Source organism: Pogona vitticeps, chromosome 6 (genome assembly GCF_051106095.1).
Source record: "Pogona vitticeps strain Pit_001003342236 chromosome 6, PviZW2.1, whole genome shotgun sequence".
Classification (NCBI taxonomy): Eukaryota; Metazoa; Chordata; class Lepidosauria; order Squamata; family Agamidae; genus Pogona; species Pogona vitticeps.
Window position 1 is genome coordinate 15,277,085 of NC_135788.1, and position 15,926 is coordinate 15,293,010.

A 15,926-nucleotide genomic window follows, 5' to 3' on the forward strand; every position below is an offset into this window, starting at 1 on the left:
GGACATGACTTCACGACTAAACAACAGCAAAATGCCATTATAGACAATCCTGGCAAGTGGATACAATGACATTACACCTCAAGTGACCTTCTTTAGTGTGATTTCTAGACTGATCTTCATTCTCTCCTGAATCTCTGACACTCCTGCAAATTGCAGAACCTTGCAGAACCCTGAGTCCAAAATAACATTATCATTTTTGTGCAGGTGTGGTTGTGAATACAGACTATCAGTTTGATAGCTGGGAATGTAAGGAATGGCAGAAATTGATCCATTCATTACAGTCAGTACTCTTGTTCCAAGACATGTTGCAGGTCTCCCACCCAGATCAGTGTTCCCAATCCAGAACAGTGTGCAGGGACAAAGGACTAAAGGGCCCTAACTACTGCAGCCTTCTGCACACTCACCAGAGTCCTAGACAGGAGGGCTTATGTCAATAATATTTACAAGAGAATACCTTTTGTTAGATAACAGCTGTTCAGCAAGAATACTGTTTAGCCTTGATCTATGTCTTTCCAATCCTAATCTTGATGCTTTAGTTCTTAATGTCACTTAAAACTGAGCTGTAATTCTTTGGATTTACCCAGTATATACAGTATTTATCTTGGGGATATCTTGATTCACATTTCTCACAGGCAATTCAAAAGGGCTTCCAATAAATGATGCAACATAATGTACTAAATTGCTCATTTCTGCTGCAAATCAATACTTGGAAACCCTTCATGTTCTTTTGTGGATACTTAGAATTATTCTTGTTTCAGTGGTGCTGCTGCCAACTTCATTTGCTGCTTTCCAACAGCCACCAGAGGTTCAAATATTGGTCTTGACAATTTCGTCTGTATGCTTTGTAGTTTATGAGAAACACAAATGGCATGAGAAGCAGTATTTTTTATTATTGCTCCAGAGGCGGGGAAATTAGTAGAAAAGGATTAATACTTTAGTCAACTGTCAGTGAGCCCAAAAATCTACATCAGTTACATTTAAGTTGGAAGGGACACATTTTTAACAAGAAAGTTGATGTCAAATCACCATTTAAGTTGTTATGTGCTATCAAGTCACATCCAACTTATGGTGACTCTAACAAATAGCATTTCAAGATATTTCAGATGTTTAACTAGCTTTACCAGTGCCATCCATCTCTCGGTGAGTTTCTGTGGCCCAGTGGGGATTTGAACCCAATTTTCCACTGCACCTCATTGGCTCACAAGTTGAAGTTAGGTAACTATAATAAAGCCAGTTATTTTATTCCTCTTCTCCATCCCCCCTCTTTTTTTTTCTTTTGAGAGAAGGAAAGAGCTAAGTGAATTTTTGAAAAACATTTCCCACACACCCCTTCAAACTTCTCATGCTTTCCCCCTCCTCTTCCCTTACAATCTCATCTCCTTACCCCTTACCTTTTTTAAACTTACTGATTCCCCAGTTGATTCCAGCAGTCCTTCTTTCTCGTTGTTAACTGTTCTCACTGGCACTTCTTCCCTTGGGTGACAGGCAGAGCCTTTCACATTACCTGCTACCTGTGAATCTCTTTAACTGAGGATGCTGGGAATTTGGCCTTTGACCTTCTGCATGCAAATGATGTCCTTTGCTACTGAGCTAGAATTGTTCTCCCCACAACCTACTGCTGTCAAATCTATACAGAATGTGTCTCACATGTTGGATAGCTTCATAGGTAGTTGCTTCAAACACATCCTAAGCTTGGGCAGATCTGACACTCCAAGCTAACAAGAAGTGGTTAAGCGAGAATATAATGAATGTGAATTGGAGATATGGCAGGTCGCTCTCATTACCACGTCAACATGTGCCAGATTTCTGTATTGATATACACAAGCCCTATTCTCAAAATATCAATATCAGATTTTGGCTCAACACCAGCTTAAATCCTTGTATTTTAGCTTCAGCTGGGTTGTATATCAGGCAGCTGATCAGCTAAATTTAGAAAGCAGCTGGTAGCTTTGTCCCTTGTTGCTTTCAGTTTACTTTTCAATAAATATTTCAAGATTTAGAGAAATGATGTATATGTAAACAAGCATGCATAAGTAATCTGAGAAGGTGTCAAAACCCACAATAGTTGCCTCTGTTCTGTCTCTCTTATCTGCAAAATGCAATTAACGTTTCTGTTGTGTCCTGAGACATGGAATGAGCAGAAAAATCTTAATTCAGAATATATATATATTTAAGATAGAATAGCAACAATCTATTTTCCTAATTTCTGGTCAGGCCAGCTTCGCCACATGCAAAACTGTCTCAAAGTGAACGTTTCCTCTTTTTGTTTCCTTGTCTTTGAAGTGGGGCTACAGCACTAATACACTGATCAATGGCTACTAAAACATCAGATATATAAGAGGAAATGCTGTTAGAACAATATTTCACATATGTTAATGCTTACAGTACCATCAGTGTCGGCTTTATTTTCAATTTGATATATACCAAAGCTGACATACAATTTTAACCGGTGAGGTAATGTCATTTTTAATTTAGAGAGCCTTTAGCTGTCCACTTTATCTAGTGATATCATCTTTGCAGTTGTCTCCTGAGATTTCATGTAAACATAAGTAATGGGCCCCAGACAGTTTGGAAGTGCATTGTTAAATGTGGCACTGGTCATCGTAAAGACTTTTTTCCCCCTTACTCACTTCAAAATTGTCAGATATCGTTTATATTACTGCCATTTTAAAAAAGCATTCCCCATATATTGATACAATTTGGGGCTCTACAAGCTGCATAGCAATAGAAGGAAATGGCCAGAACAAATTAATACAACGTATTAATGTCGGCTATAATAGAATAACAAAAAGAAAATGAGATTGTGATGATAAAAAGTCATGGAATTAATTTTAGAAGGCAGCATACTAGGACATAAAGAATTAACGAGTTGACTGTTCCATTCCCAAATATTAGAAAGCAGCCCTCCACCCACCCCCCAAAAAATGTACAAATAAAATGCCTCCTTATGACCTCACAACCTTTTCTTTGGAAGCCAGTCATATCCTTTATGGCCAGTGAAATCGCCTTAATGCCTATGTAGGAATGTCCATACTTTCTGTGTTTTGTCTTGCAATTCACAATCACATTGTGCCTCTAATTGCATTATGTGTGTTTTAAATACAGTATCTAAAAGTTTATGGGCATACTTCCAAGCAGTCACACTTTGTTCATATTCAAACATTGGTGAAAATGTCAACTAATACTAGGCTGAGGGAAGATAAGACTAAGTCCTGTTGTTATTGTTAACTGAAGCAGACCTACTGAATTAATGGGACTTGTGAAATCAGCAACAGGTCTACTTCAGTTGGGACTAAAAAGTGGCTTTAGCTTTATGTACATCAGTGGTAGATGACATCCATTAGAAACAGAGGGGAACAGTATCTAGATTCTCCACCAAATTTCTCAGCTGGTCAGTTCCAAATTCAGGAAGGCGGACGGTTCTCAAGTTTATCTATTTCTTTTCTGAAAAGAATGAAAAAGGGTAGCAACGTACAGCCCTATTCTGCTAAAATGTTCTTTGAACTGTTCCACAGTACAAGTACTGTTTCTTTGTATATTGTTTCATTTACCTTTTTTTTTGGTCCATGTGCTGATATTGGCATATATTCCAAATATAGAGTGCATTTAAGTTTTTTGTGTTTTATTTTCTTCTAAATAAAATTGAATTATAATAATGGTGTTTGTGCACTCTCATACATATAGCACTACCTGATGCTGTATGTGAAAAACTGGAGTTACTGAGATGAAACTGTTAATCTGTCACTATTGATGACTAGAAATAATCTCTTCCTCTTCTGTGCTTTTGGCAGAGTGGTTGGCCTAGCACAACTGACCTTTCTGCCTGCTAGAAAAGATAAATTTTATATCCTGAACCAAATTGTTATGAGTTCTGCTGATTTTAGTAGTATATATAGGGAAAGAAGTAGAGATCTTATCTGTAGTGACTACTGGCATAATTTAGAATGATGTACAAACTGTGCCATCCCCTCATACTACTATGACATGAATACTTTCACCGTGAAGCTTTTCTTGTAATAAATGGGTTGTTAATGGCAGCCTGCTATGGTTCTAACTCACTTGAAAGTAGAAACACTGATAAAATAATTCCAAACCAGGACTGGATTAGATAAGAACTTCAAGGTCTTTTTAAGTTGAAGCTGGGCTGAGGTTGAAAGCTACACCGTTCTGCCAAACTATTACTGATAACGCTGCTCTTTGAGTTTATAAGGCTGTCACATTTTATTGTTACATTTTTTTCTAATACAAAAAATTAATATCAGATGCTTTTTTGTAGTGCACTTACCCTTATCTAGATACTCAAAGTCATGTGATATTTTTTTTAAATTGTGCTTAGGTATTTAATGATCAAGGATGATCTGCAGTAGAATAATAAGAGCATACAATATTGAGGGCTTCATTTTCTCTTCTCTGGACCCATGTTTGGAGAGTTGCATACAGAAATTAAAGTATTGAAGAGAAATTAAAGCCAGAAAGATATTTTAGAATTCAGACAAGAACTTCTCCATATGAAAAGAACTCTGTGTATTATGTATTGATAACAATGCTGCTATAGACAAAGGAATGCAATTTAATAATACAGAATTGTGCTCGTGAGATTTCCTTTTTCTTGTTAATTGGTTACTTTAGCTGACATTGTCTGTAAGCATAATGGGTGCCATTCTTCCTAATAGTTCTGTATTGCCAGATGATGTCTACAGACATGATGTAGTCCATTTTAATTATTTCATTCTGCTTGCAGTTCTCAACATAATGCAGCTTCCAAATAGGCTAGCATTTTTCTTCATTATGTATGTTGTATGGCCATGGTTCCTAAATTATTTATTTCTTCGATTTTTCTACCAGGTACGATTATGTTGAAGTGATCGATGGAGACAACGCCAATGGGCGAGTATGGGGAAAGTTCTGTGGCAAGATTGCTCCCCCTCCTGTGATATCAACAGGACCATACCTCTTAATCAAGTTTGTCTCTGATTATGAAACTCACGGAGCAGGATTCTCCATTCGCTATGAAATTTTCAAAAGAGGTGAGCAAAATTTCCTGTAATGCCCCTGCCACACTAATTATTTTTAAATATAGTGTATCAGCAACTGAACTGGTTGGATAGCTCAGTGAGTCAAGTCTCTGGCTGCAGAGCCAGTGGTTGGGAGTTTGATCCTGCACTTGGAACGTTGCACAGCCCCAGGGTGCCCCCAGAGGAAGAGAATGGTAAACCATTTCTGAGAGTGTACTGGTACCTAGAAAACCTTGAAAGCAATCAGCATAAGTAAGAATTGGCTTGAAGGCACGTTGTTGTTGTTGTTAAAATTAAACAACTATGTTTGGTCAATTCAAAGATATCTGTTTGAGGAGGGACAAATTAGAACAAGTTATACGGCAGATTTGTTGCTAGAGTCAAAACTTGACAAACCTGCTGTGTAAGATTTGGGAAACTGTAGCTCAAAATATAAAATCTTCAAGTTTGATTTTCTAATTTATTAATCCTGCTTTCATATAGTCATTCTATACTATAATTCAGAACCAACTGTAAGAAAGTATCGGGGGGGTGTAAAGTAAAATTTCATCTGGACAGAGAAGCATGATGATGATGGGTGTTCTTTATTGGAGTCTCCACCAAGCAGGTATCATCCAGATGTTTTAGAATACATCTCCCATAATCCCTCTTCTAACTATGGGATTCTGACCAAAAACATCTAGAGGACAAATGTTGGAAATATATTGTTTAGATTTTGGATTAGAGATTATATTCTCTGCATCTAGTATTTGTTATTCACAGCCAAATGTTAACAACTGATACACTTGTTCTGCGTATATTTGTTTAATTTGGTGGCATATTTCTGACAATCACCAACTATAATAACTCCAGGCACAAACGACAATAAAGGAATGCAAAATTATGAACATTTTGATCATATTTTTAAAAAGTTGGCCATTTCCTTTACTTTAGCAAGACAGCAAGTATGGTTACAATTTCTCAAGTTTTTGTTTTCAGTTTAAAGTATGTATGTCACTGTAAGTCAGTTCCAGTTTGACGGCCCACTATCTGAAGAAATCTTTTGTATTGTCTACTTTCTTCCTAGTATTCTCTGTGTGCTGAATGCTTTGTCAATTTAGGTACATAAGAATTTTAATTGATGTTCATAAGAATAACCTTAGAACTCCAGAACGAGATGGGACTCTATGAATCACTGAATCCAGCCCCTGTCAAGGAGGCACAGTTGGGAATTGAGCTAGGTGCTCAAACCACTGAGCTATCCAGCAGTTCACAAACCTGTACAGTCTGGTCAAATTGTTAAACTGATCTAGAACTACACTAAAGAATGCAGAAATAGGCAACTTTGTCTGACTGAGAGGCCACTTTCCTGCTGTTGGGGTTCTCCATGAAATACATGGAGGGTCAAAAATCTTTTTTAAAAAATACTGGAAAAATAAAACTGGAAGCAATGAGAAGTCCAACTCTAGTTTCTAAAAATGCATGTTGTTTGGTGTTAAATTGTATGAGAGGTAAGGGATTGCTAGAACCTGATTAAACACTGGATCACATCATTTTAAAAGATGAATTACAATTCCAGGAGTAGCAGTGCACAATTTTTTGCTGAGGAGTTTGAGGGGCCAAGTATTAGAAAAGCAATAAGAGGGACACATGTCATCCCAGGGCTTTGCATCGCCCTCCCTGTATTAATGGGTTCCTTAAATCATCACTGATATAGGCCTGAAAGATTCAGATAATCTACTGTAGTTGGGAGAAGAAGTTTGATCTAACCATAGGACACATTGCTCTGGATTCCCACAGAAAATACTGGGGATTGGAATGCTGTTCCAGTTGATGTCGCATGATTGCAGTGCGCTCTGAAGACATGCATAGTTCCTTAGCCCTATAAGTTGGGTATCAGGCTAGAGAGCCAGAGATCAAGAGTTTCCCTGCTCCTGGGAGAATAGCCAGCCTCTGTGCCTTGGCCAAGATACACAGTCCCAGAGGATCCCCAGAAAAAGAGAATGATAAACCACTTCTGAGTACTCAGCAACTAGAAAACAGTGGAAAACGTTTCATTACATTGAAATTGACTTGATGGCATATTGTTATTGTTAAAAACTTCTGAGGTGTAGTTGTAGATATGGTGCTATCTGGCCCTCGTTGTGAAATTTTGATTTTATCATTGTTGTTAGCGTCATTTGATTGTGTTTTGCAGGCTCAGATTCCATTTAGCTTTTTTAAACAAACAAATAAACAATCAAACATAAACAAGAAGGATCATCAAAGTAATTTTAAGAATCTCTGCTGAAGTGATAGAAAAAGAGCAGTAGATACGATAGGCTCCAAGCATTGGCACTTGTCTCGCACTGAAGAAATATGAATGCAGGCATTTCTAGAAATAGAACACAGTCTTGAAGGGGGCGGGAAGGCGTGCTGCTCTTAGAAGGACTGGCAAATGGTCCTACCCTGTGGTCAAATCTTTTGTTAAGCAACTGGCCCCTAAGCAGCAGTGAGGTCACTTTTTGGCACCAGTCTTAACTGTCGCTGGATGCAGACCAGTGAATCACATATTCAGAAGCCAGGAAGGTCCTCTAACCAAAACTAGATAATTAATGAATAAAGTAAAGCCTCAGGGTGTTAACTTTTATAGGAACAAAGGCTCACCCTCCACAACAAAAGCATCTAACATTCATAGGGGCTGCAATTTCAGTGCCTTGCCAATTAAGCAATGTGCTTTTAAAGGCTACTATGCAAAGTATGAGAAAAAGTCCTGAAAGAACTTCGGGAGGAGCTGCTTGCAAAAAGCAAGCTTTTTCAATGGGGCCCCCTTTTTCCTTGCATATTTTACTGGCCTTGGCAATTCCTTGCATTTACTTCCTCACTTGATCTCTTAAATCTCTTTCTGAAAGGCATTAGTTACATTAAGGCAACATTATGAATGAGAATTTGCACACACAAAAGTCAGAATATTCGAAGTTATAGCTCCCAAAGTAATTTTAACTCAGGTTTATGCCACAGTATATCAAAACAGAATTGATATTGCCATGTTCTGGGTTGGAAAAGATTACATATCCATGTGTGGTCCAAGTGTTACAGTAGCTGTGAATTCATGCAGTTCACATTTCCTTATTTCCAAACAGTTTATTACATTTTAATTAATGTGAAATTAGTACATCTTTTGAATGCAGAAGGAAGCACTTTAGACTATAAAACAAACAAATATAATCTTGAAAATGAGAGTTTGAGTGTTACAAGTTGGGCTCATGAAAGACACCGTAGGGGGGGAAACATACTGTACATCTAAAACACTTTATTAGAACAATTTTGCTTGGGTTACAACGTTGAAGAATCGTATGATGCTTGCTCAGAGGTAATTCTGTTAAGTGAAGTTTACACCTAGGTAAATAGATACGGGATGATGATGAAAACCAGATACGGAGTATTTTAGGCAGCACAAGAAACAAGTACAGCAGAGGAGCACTCTCTCTGTAAAGTCCAGCTGTCATTCCTACCTTGCTCTTCTGTACTGCCTTGCTGCCTCCTCCATCTTTCGCTAGAGGTCAAACTTACACATTAATAATAATGATGTGCCATCCAGTCAATTTTGACTTACAGCAACCCTTTCCAGGGTTTTTTTAGGTAGAAGTGGTTTATCATGCCCTTCTTCTGACGCACGCTGGGACTGTGCAGCTTGCCCAAGGCCACACAAGCTGACTGTTCTGAGATGCACAGTGGGGAATTGAATTCCCAACCTCCGGCTCCACATCCAGAAACCTAACTCACTGAGTATTCCACTTATACATTACAGGTATCATATCATTCGAATCTGAAATCATGTTTCTGGGATTCAGCAGACCTTCATATCTCAGCAATCATATTTGCAAATGAAGCCTATGTTTGCCCAATGTCCCATCACAGAACAAAGGAGACTAATTTGCAGAATACAGGTGGTACTTCTGTAAAATCGATATGTGTAAAACACTGGCTGGATAGCTCAGTGATTTGGGTATCTGGCTGCAGAGCCACCAGAAGAAGGGAATGGTAAACCACTTCTGAGTATTCTAGAAAACACTGAAAGGGGTTGCCATAAATCAGAATTGACTTGACAGCACCCAATTATTGTTCATGTATAGCTTGACTTTAGAGTAAGGTGAAGCCATTCCCAAGGCACAGCAACTGAATGTGCATTGCGATTCTCACTAAATAAACAGTGAGACTCACACAACTGGCAAAACCAGTTGCCACTTCCTTCAAGACACCAACTGGTTTGAACAGGAAATTCTGGAAGCAGAACCACTAAATGCCTTCCCCTCTGTATCAGCAGAACATCTCTCATGCTGTGAAACCTATGGGCCTGCTTTTCCCCCTGCAGTCTCCATGCAGAAGTACTGTAGTTCACCAGCCAGGCCAGGCCAGGCCAGAAAATCCAGTCAGCCGCTGCAGGCCTGGCTAGTCATATAGAACTACTGTCTTAGGCTTGGTTCTTCTTTGTGGTCTCTGTGAATGCACACTAATGGGTTTAGTCTGCGCTTGCACAGAGGTTTCGGAATCTTCTGGAGCTTAAATATTGTTCGCTAGGACTGCCCCCACAGTACACGTGATCTGCCCATCCCAGCAAGTGCCTCGGTTCCTTTTTGCCACCACTGAGGTTTCTTCTCTTCAAGGAGCTCCATTCGCTAGTGTGTTCAAAAAGGAATTCGGTGAGATTTTTCCTGTTCTACCTCCCTTGCCACCGCCCCTCCCTCCCTAGTCCCCCTTTTTATCCCTTTTTCTTGTTTTTTGCTGGTTTATGGCCTCCTCTGCACCATTGAAATGGTGCATTTTGTGCCCTAGTAAAATCCCCTGTACTGACAGCCATGACGCTTGTCTCTTTTGCCTTGGCAAATCCCATCAGCCAGCCTCTTGCTCTATTTGCAAGAAATTTACTAAACAACCCCCCCCTTGGCGATGCCCTCATGATACCATGGACACCAGACCTAATCTATCTCTTCCCTCCCATTCCCCTCCTCCTCAAGACAATTGTCAATTTGCATCAAGAACAATCTAACGCAATCCTCATCGCCCCATGGTGACTAAGACAACCATGGTTCACCATGCTCCGCTCAATCTCCATAGACTTCCCAACATTTCACATCTCCTCACTCAAAATCACGGCTTAACCCTTCACCCCAATCTTCACACGCTCCACTTTACAGTATGGAGGATTCGCCCACTGTAGCTGCTATTTTGGGAAGTGCGAGAAAGCCTGATTATATGCCTACAAATGGTCTGCCTTCATCAAGTTTGCATCTCAATATCATCTCCCTACTGCACCTACAACGTTTCACACTGTACTCCAATTTCTTACTCACTTATTCAATAGACATCTCTCTTTATCTACACTCAAGGTCTATCTATCAGCTATAATAGCCCATCAACCACACAGTTTGGACTCCGCTATGCTTTTTCAGCACCCTACCATGAACCAGTTTCTTAAGGGGGTGTCCAACCTCCAACCTACGAGGACACTTCCTCCTCCGCAGTGGTCCTTGCACACTGTCCTTCACTGGCTTACACTGCCTCCATTTGAACCCCTTGCCACGACTTCCGACCATCTCTTGGCTCTCAAAACTGTCTTCCTTGTGGCCATTACCTCTGCTCGTAGAGCCTCAGAAATTGCTGGTCTCTGAGTAGATCCTCCATTTCTTCAATTTCACCCCGATAAAGTCACCCTTTACTGGGATATCTCTTTTCTCCCTAAAGTTGTCTCCGAATTCCATCTTAAACAGACTATCGTCTTACCTTCCTTTTTTCCATCACCAAATACTGACCTAGAACGTTCTCTCCACCTCTTGGACATTCATAGAGCTTTTTATTCCAGAACTGCTTCCTTCCACAAGTCTCAATGACTGTTTATTTCCCCGCATTTACACCACATTGGGGATCCCTTATCTCTTCCCAGACCATATCTAAATGGATTGTGTATCACTTAGCCAAAAAGCCTCTTCCTGTTGGAATTAAGGCTCATTCCACAAGAGCAATGGCTGCCTCTACGGCATTCCTTAGAGGCATTTCTATCCCTGACATCTGCAGGGCTGCTACGTGGTCCACTCCATCCACCTTTGCCGCCCATTATTGTTTAGACTTCCGGGCAAAGTCGGACTCAGCATTTGGACGAGCAGTCTTGTCAGCTGTTTTTCCATGACGTCCCTCCTCCGAGCAGGTAAGCTTGTTAATCACCCATTAGTGGGTATTCACAAAGACCATGAAGAAGAAAGAGAGGTTACTTACCGTAACTCTGTTTCTTCAAGTGGTCATCTGTGAATTCACACTTCCCACCCATCCTTCCCTCTGTCCCTCATGTCGCACAATTTTTACACACCGGCAAAGTTTGTGGGAACTGAGGCACTTGCCAGGATGGGCGGACCACATGTACTGCCGGGGCAGTCCTAGTGAACAATGTTTGAGCTCTAGAAGATTCTGGAAACCTCTGCGCAAGTGCAGACTAAACCCATTAGTGTGAATTCACACATGACCACTCGAAGAACTAGAGTTATGGTAAGTAACCCCTCTTTTCTTAGTTTGAGCAACTCGTTAGATGAAATAGATGTGCTAAAGATTGCTGTACTGGGCCACACCCTTAAAACCTGTGGTCTGCCTGCACTAGCTTATATCTCCTGCTTCCATGCCTTCAGGCTTATGGTGGTGTCCTTGGGATTTTATATCTTGTCTATCTTGCCTGCATATCAGGCCTCCAAGAGTGGCCTTGATTGTCCTATACAGTGCTGCTATCTGCTAGGCTTTGTGGTTTCCTCATTAGTTGATTCTGTGCTCTGCCACCACTACCAATATAACAGTTTTCATTCAGCCCAGACATAGTGGTCAGAATCCTGTTGCAGAACTTTGCAACATGCAACCAGGATTGGCACAGTGAATTTTGAACATTAAACAGCACCTTCCAATATGTCATCTATAAAGGGACAAGTCCCTTGCAGAATGTCATTCCTTACCGTCTTTGTTCGTAGTTGTATGACTTTAAAAACCCATCTCTAGTTTACTACTTCAAATATTCAGTTCAAAACTGCTCTAAAAATGAGCAAAAGTAGCTGGAAAACATTAAGTATACTAGTACAGTGGTGCCTCACATAGCGACGTTAATCCATGCAGCAAAAATCGCTGCTAAGCGATTTCGTTGCTATGCGATTTTTAAAAGCCCATAGAAACACATTAAAACCTACTTAATGCGTTTCTATGGGCAAAAAACTGACCTTAAAGCGAAGATCCTCCATACGGCAGCCATTTTCGCTGCCTCTTAAGTGAGGAATCGGCACGAAAACACAGCGGGCGGCCATTTTTTTTACCCGGCAGCCATTTTGGAACCGCCAATCAGCTGTTTAAAAATCATCGCTTTCTGATGATCGGTAAGCGAAACAGGGAACCAATCATCGCAAAGCGATAAAACCCCATAGGAAACATCACAATGTGATCGCTTTTGCGATCGCAAACAGTTAATCGTTATGCAGTTTTGTCACTAAACGGAGCGCCCGTTAAGTGAGGCACCACTGTATCTACTAGAGATGTGGGTATTCATATACAAATATCCCCGCACAAGTGGCATTAACGAGGATCCAGCCCCATGGGGCCGGATGGCCCACTCACTGTTTCGCTGTGGATGTGGACTGCTCAGTTGTACCAACTGATCTGCAGCACACTATCCGCTCTCCACTCCTGGCAGGTTTGCTGCAAGGTTGAAGAGTGGTGAGCGGATAGCGCTCTGTGGATCAATTGGTAGAATTGTGCAATCCATGTCCATGGCAAAACGGTGAGTGGGCTGTCCATCCCGATGGGGCTGGACCCTCGTTAACACCACCTGTGCGGGGATATTCGTATAAGAATACCCCCCATCTCTAGTGTCTACCTATCAATATATATTCTCACTATAATCCTTACTGTCCACTCCTATATCTCACTGTAGCTAGGATGATGAGATTTTAAAAAGGGGAGGTAAAGTTCCTGTATCTTTCAGAGACCTGGGGAACAGGAAATTTCAGAATTAAAAGCTCTACCTGCTGGCATTTCTTTTCTATTCAACTATTAAAGGTGCAGGAACCCTGTTATCTTTTTTCATCTGGTTACTCTAGCTATTAGCTCACTGTGTTACTCCTACAGTACGACAACATTAACACACTCCTTCTGCCAAAAGTTGCTACCTCTTACAAAACAGTGGTTCTGCATTCCCAATCTCCTGTTCAGGGACAAGATGGGATTATGGCCCTTGCCTCTGTTTTCTGTTATCTTTAAATGGAAAACATTCTTGTCAACTGCAATGTAGCTCTCCAGATTAGAACTTGATTGAAGCTAGAGTAGTGTAGATCATTCACTTAGTCAAAAGACACTGTTTTGTTAGAGACTGGATTTGCCATTTCATAGATCTGTGAGGCTCTTGGAACTGAAACAGATGAGAACCCATGCTTCTTAGTTGCTGCCTGGACATTCTCTGTATTTGGATGCTAGCCAAATCAGTAAGAGGCAGCAGGTTTATGTCGTTTCAGAAACAATCCATTTCCCATGGTGTACTATTCTTTGTGTGCGTACGCATGCGCATATGCATGGAAGGAGGGAGGGAGGAATCCATGAAAGTCAGGTAAACTAGGAGACGAGCCATTCCATCCATGGAATGGAGATATCCTGGGCTCTTTCCTCTTTGAGTTTGATGCAAGGCAAAAAGTGGCCACAAGAAAGGTTCGTTTCTAAGTCAATTTAAATCAGAACAAGCTGCCTGGTCTGAGATTTAGATGTGGGAGGTCTTGAGACCCCCGGCTCATTTCTGAAGTTTGCTTTATAGCTTTTTGTGAGTCATTGTTTCTCAGCCTTCTTATCGTGCCATTCTCAGGGGCCAGCCATCTCATGTTTGTTTCTATTGAAAAGAGCATGTAAAAACAGAGTTTTCGCTGTGACTCAGGTAGGCATGCTGTGGCGAGAATGGAAAAAAAACTTTGTTGAAAACTTGTGTTTTAGCATGTGGAATTTAAGTCAAGACAAAAGTAGTTCCGCTTTAAAATGATTTCGTGATGGCATTGTGTAGCAGTTTCCCGATCAACAGTTTACTCTATGTAGCTGTGTGATGGATATTAGCTTCATGCCTACCAAATCATGCCCTCATTCAATGTTTTTCAGCAAACAGCATTGCCCTCTTCAGATGCTTTACCTCATGCATTGACCTGCTCTCTTCACTAGACACAGGATATTCGTATTGGTATCCTGAGGGATATGAATATCGACACCACAGGTGCCAACAGAAACCCACCAGTCCACTTTCCACTCTCTGTGGTGCATGCGGCTGTCACCCATCATGTAGTGCCTGTTGCAGAAGTAGCCCAGCTGGCATTTTGCAGGCTCTCCACACAGCCAACCACTCTAGCGAGGAGGCAGGATGACAAGTCTCCCCACTCGGCTGCTAAGTGGTCAGCTGGGCAGAGAGGCGGGAAACACCAGCTGGGCTACTTCTGTGATTGGTGCTATACAAGTGACAACAGCTATGTGCATGGCACAGAGAGCAGTAAGTGGACCAGTGGGTCCTGGGGGAGGGTTTTGTTTCCACTGGCACCTGTGCTGCCAGGCAGTATTCATACTCACATCCCTCAGGATACAAATACAAATATCCCATTTCTACTCTTCACCTAGGCCCTGAACATACCCGCTTTAATGTATGCACACTAGATGTCATGTTTACATAGGGGTCAAACACATGGATTTTTCCAGTATTTCCAAATGCCATCTAGATCAGCAACATATTAAAGCAATAGGAGAGAAAACGTGAAAAATGTTTTGCAAGTTTAAGCATCTTAGGGTGTAAAGAAAACAGGAAATGTTATGTGGGCAATGCTGGTTGTACTTGCACATAGACATTTTGTGGAACACATTGAGGGTACAGCACAGCTGATGCTCTGCATAAGGTTAGTATGTCAGCACTGATATTCGTAGGCTTCTAGCAACACTGCCGGTAATCACACAGTTTATCATGCCTTCACTAACAGCAACTCTTTACTGGTGCACCTGTGTCAACACTGCTCAGAAGAAGCCAGTCACCCTTGGTATGAGTACGAATTACCTTTCACATCTAGTTTGTCAAAGAGGCATAGGTCACATCTGGCAGAGTTACAGAGTCTCTGCTCCAGGAATCTGAAACCACTGCTCCATCTACTGAATCCACTCCCTTCCTTCTGTAAAATGTTCTATTTTACCAATAAAAGGCTGTCAGCCTTAAGATTTAAGCTTGAAGGGACTATAATTATTTCCCCAGGGATGTTGAGATTTCTGCAGCTTACACTTCCACCATTCCCATGTGACTGTATCATAAATCCCCACCCCCACCCCTTATTCTGTGCTGGCACAAGTTTTCTATTTCAGAACACTTTGCCACAAATTGAAAATTGAATGTTATGCTATAAAGGTTATTTTCATTTTAATACCAATTATCAGGAACAGAAACAAGTATAGTTTTTAAGGTAAGGCATTTAACTGAAATGCTGCACTGCTGTTTAGGAGCAGTCCAATTTGTTTTATAATCTGCCATAATAGTACTAAGTCAGGTTATTGTGTTTGTTTGTTTCTGCAGGACCAGAGTGCTCCAGAAACTACACATCTATGAATGGGGTGATCAGATCACCAGGATTCCCGGAAAAATATCCCAACAGCCTTGAATGCACTTATATTGTCTTTGCACCAAAGATGTCAGAGATCATACTGGAGTTTGAAAGTTTTGAACTAGAACCAGATTCAAATCCACCAGGAGGAGTGTTCTGCCGGTATGACCGATTAGAAATCTGGGATGGATTCCCTGAAGGTAAGACACAGAGACATAAAGAAAGCTGCATGTCACCGGAATGTAATCCCATAACATCCTGGAGAAGATAGATTGGATTTTTTAATAGATGAAGCCCAAGCTTGTTTTGAAACACAGGAAAGCAA

The 15,926-nt window shown here is 40.9% G+C and overlaps 1 protein-coding gene across 4 annotated transcripts in view; it reads left to right on the forward strand.

The window, feature by feature from the left end:
• The window catches only part of NRP1 (neuropilin 1), a 147,237-nt gene that overhangs the window by 52,675 nt on the left and 78,636 nt on the right, over positions 1–15,926 (forward strand). For all 4 annotated transcript variants that reach the window (XM_073002950.2, XM_073002952.2, XM_073002954.2 and 1 more), the window contains exons 3-4: positions 4,846–5,027; positions 15,574–15,801. In XM_073002950.2, coding sequence (XP_072859051.2) covers positions 4,846–5,027; positions 15,574–15,801 — 410 coding nt within the window. The remainder of the gene's footprint in view (positions 1–4,845; positions 5,028–15,573; positions 15,802–15,926) is intronic.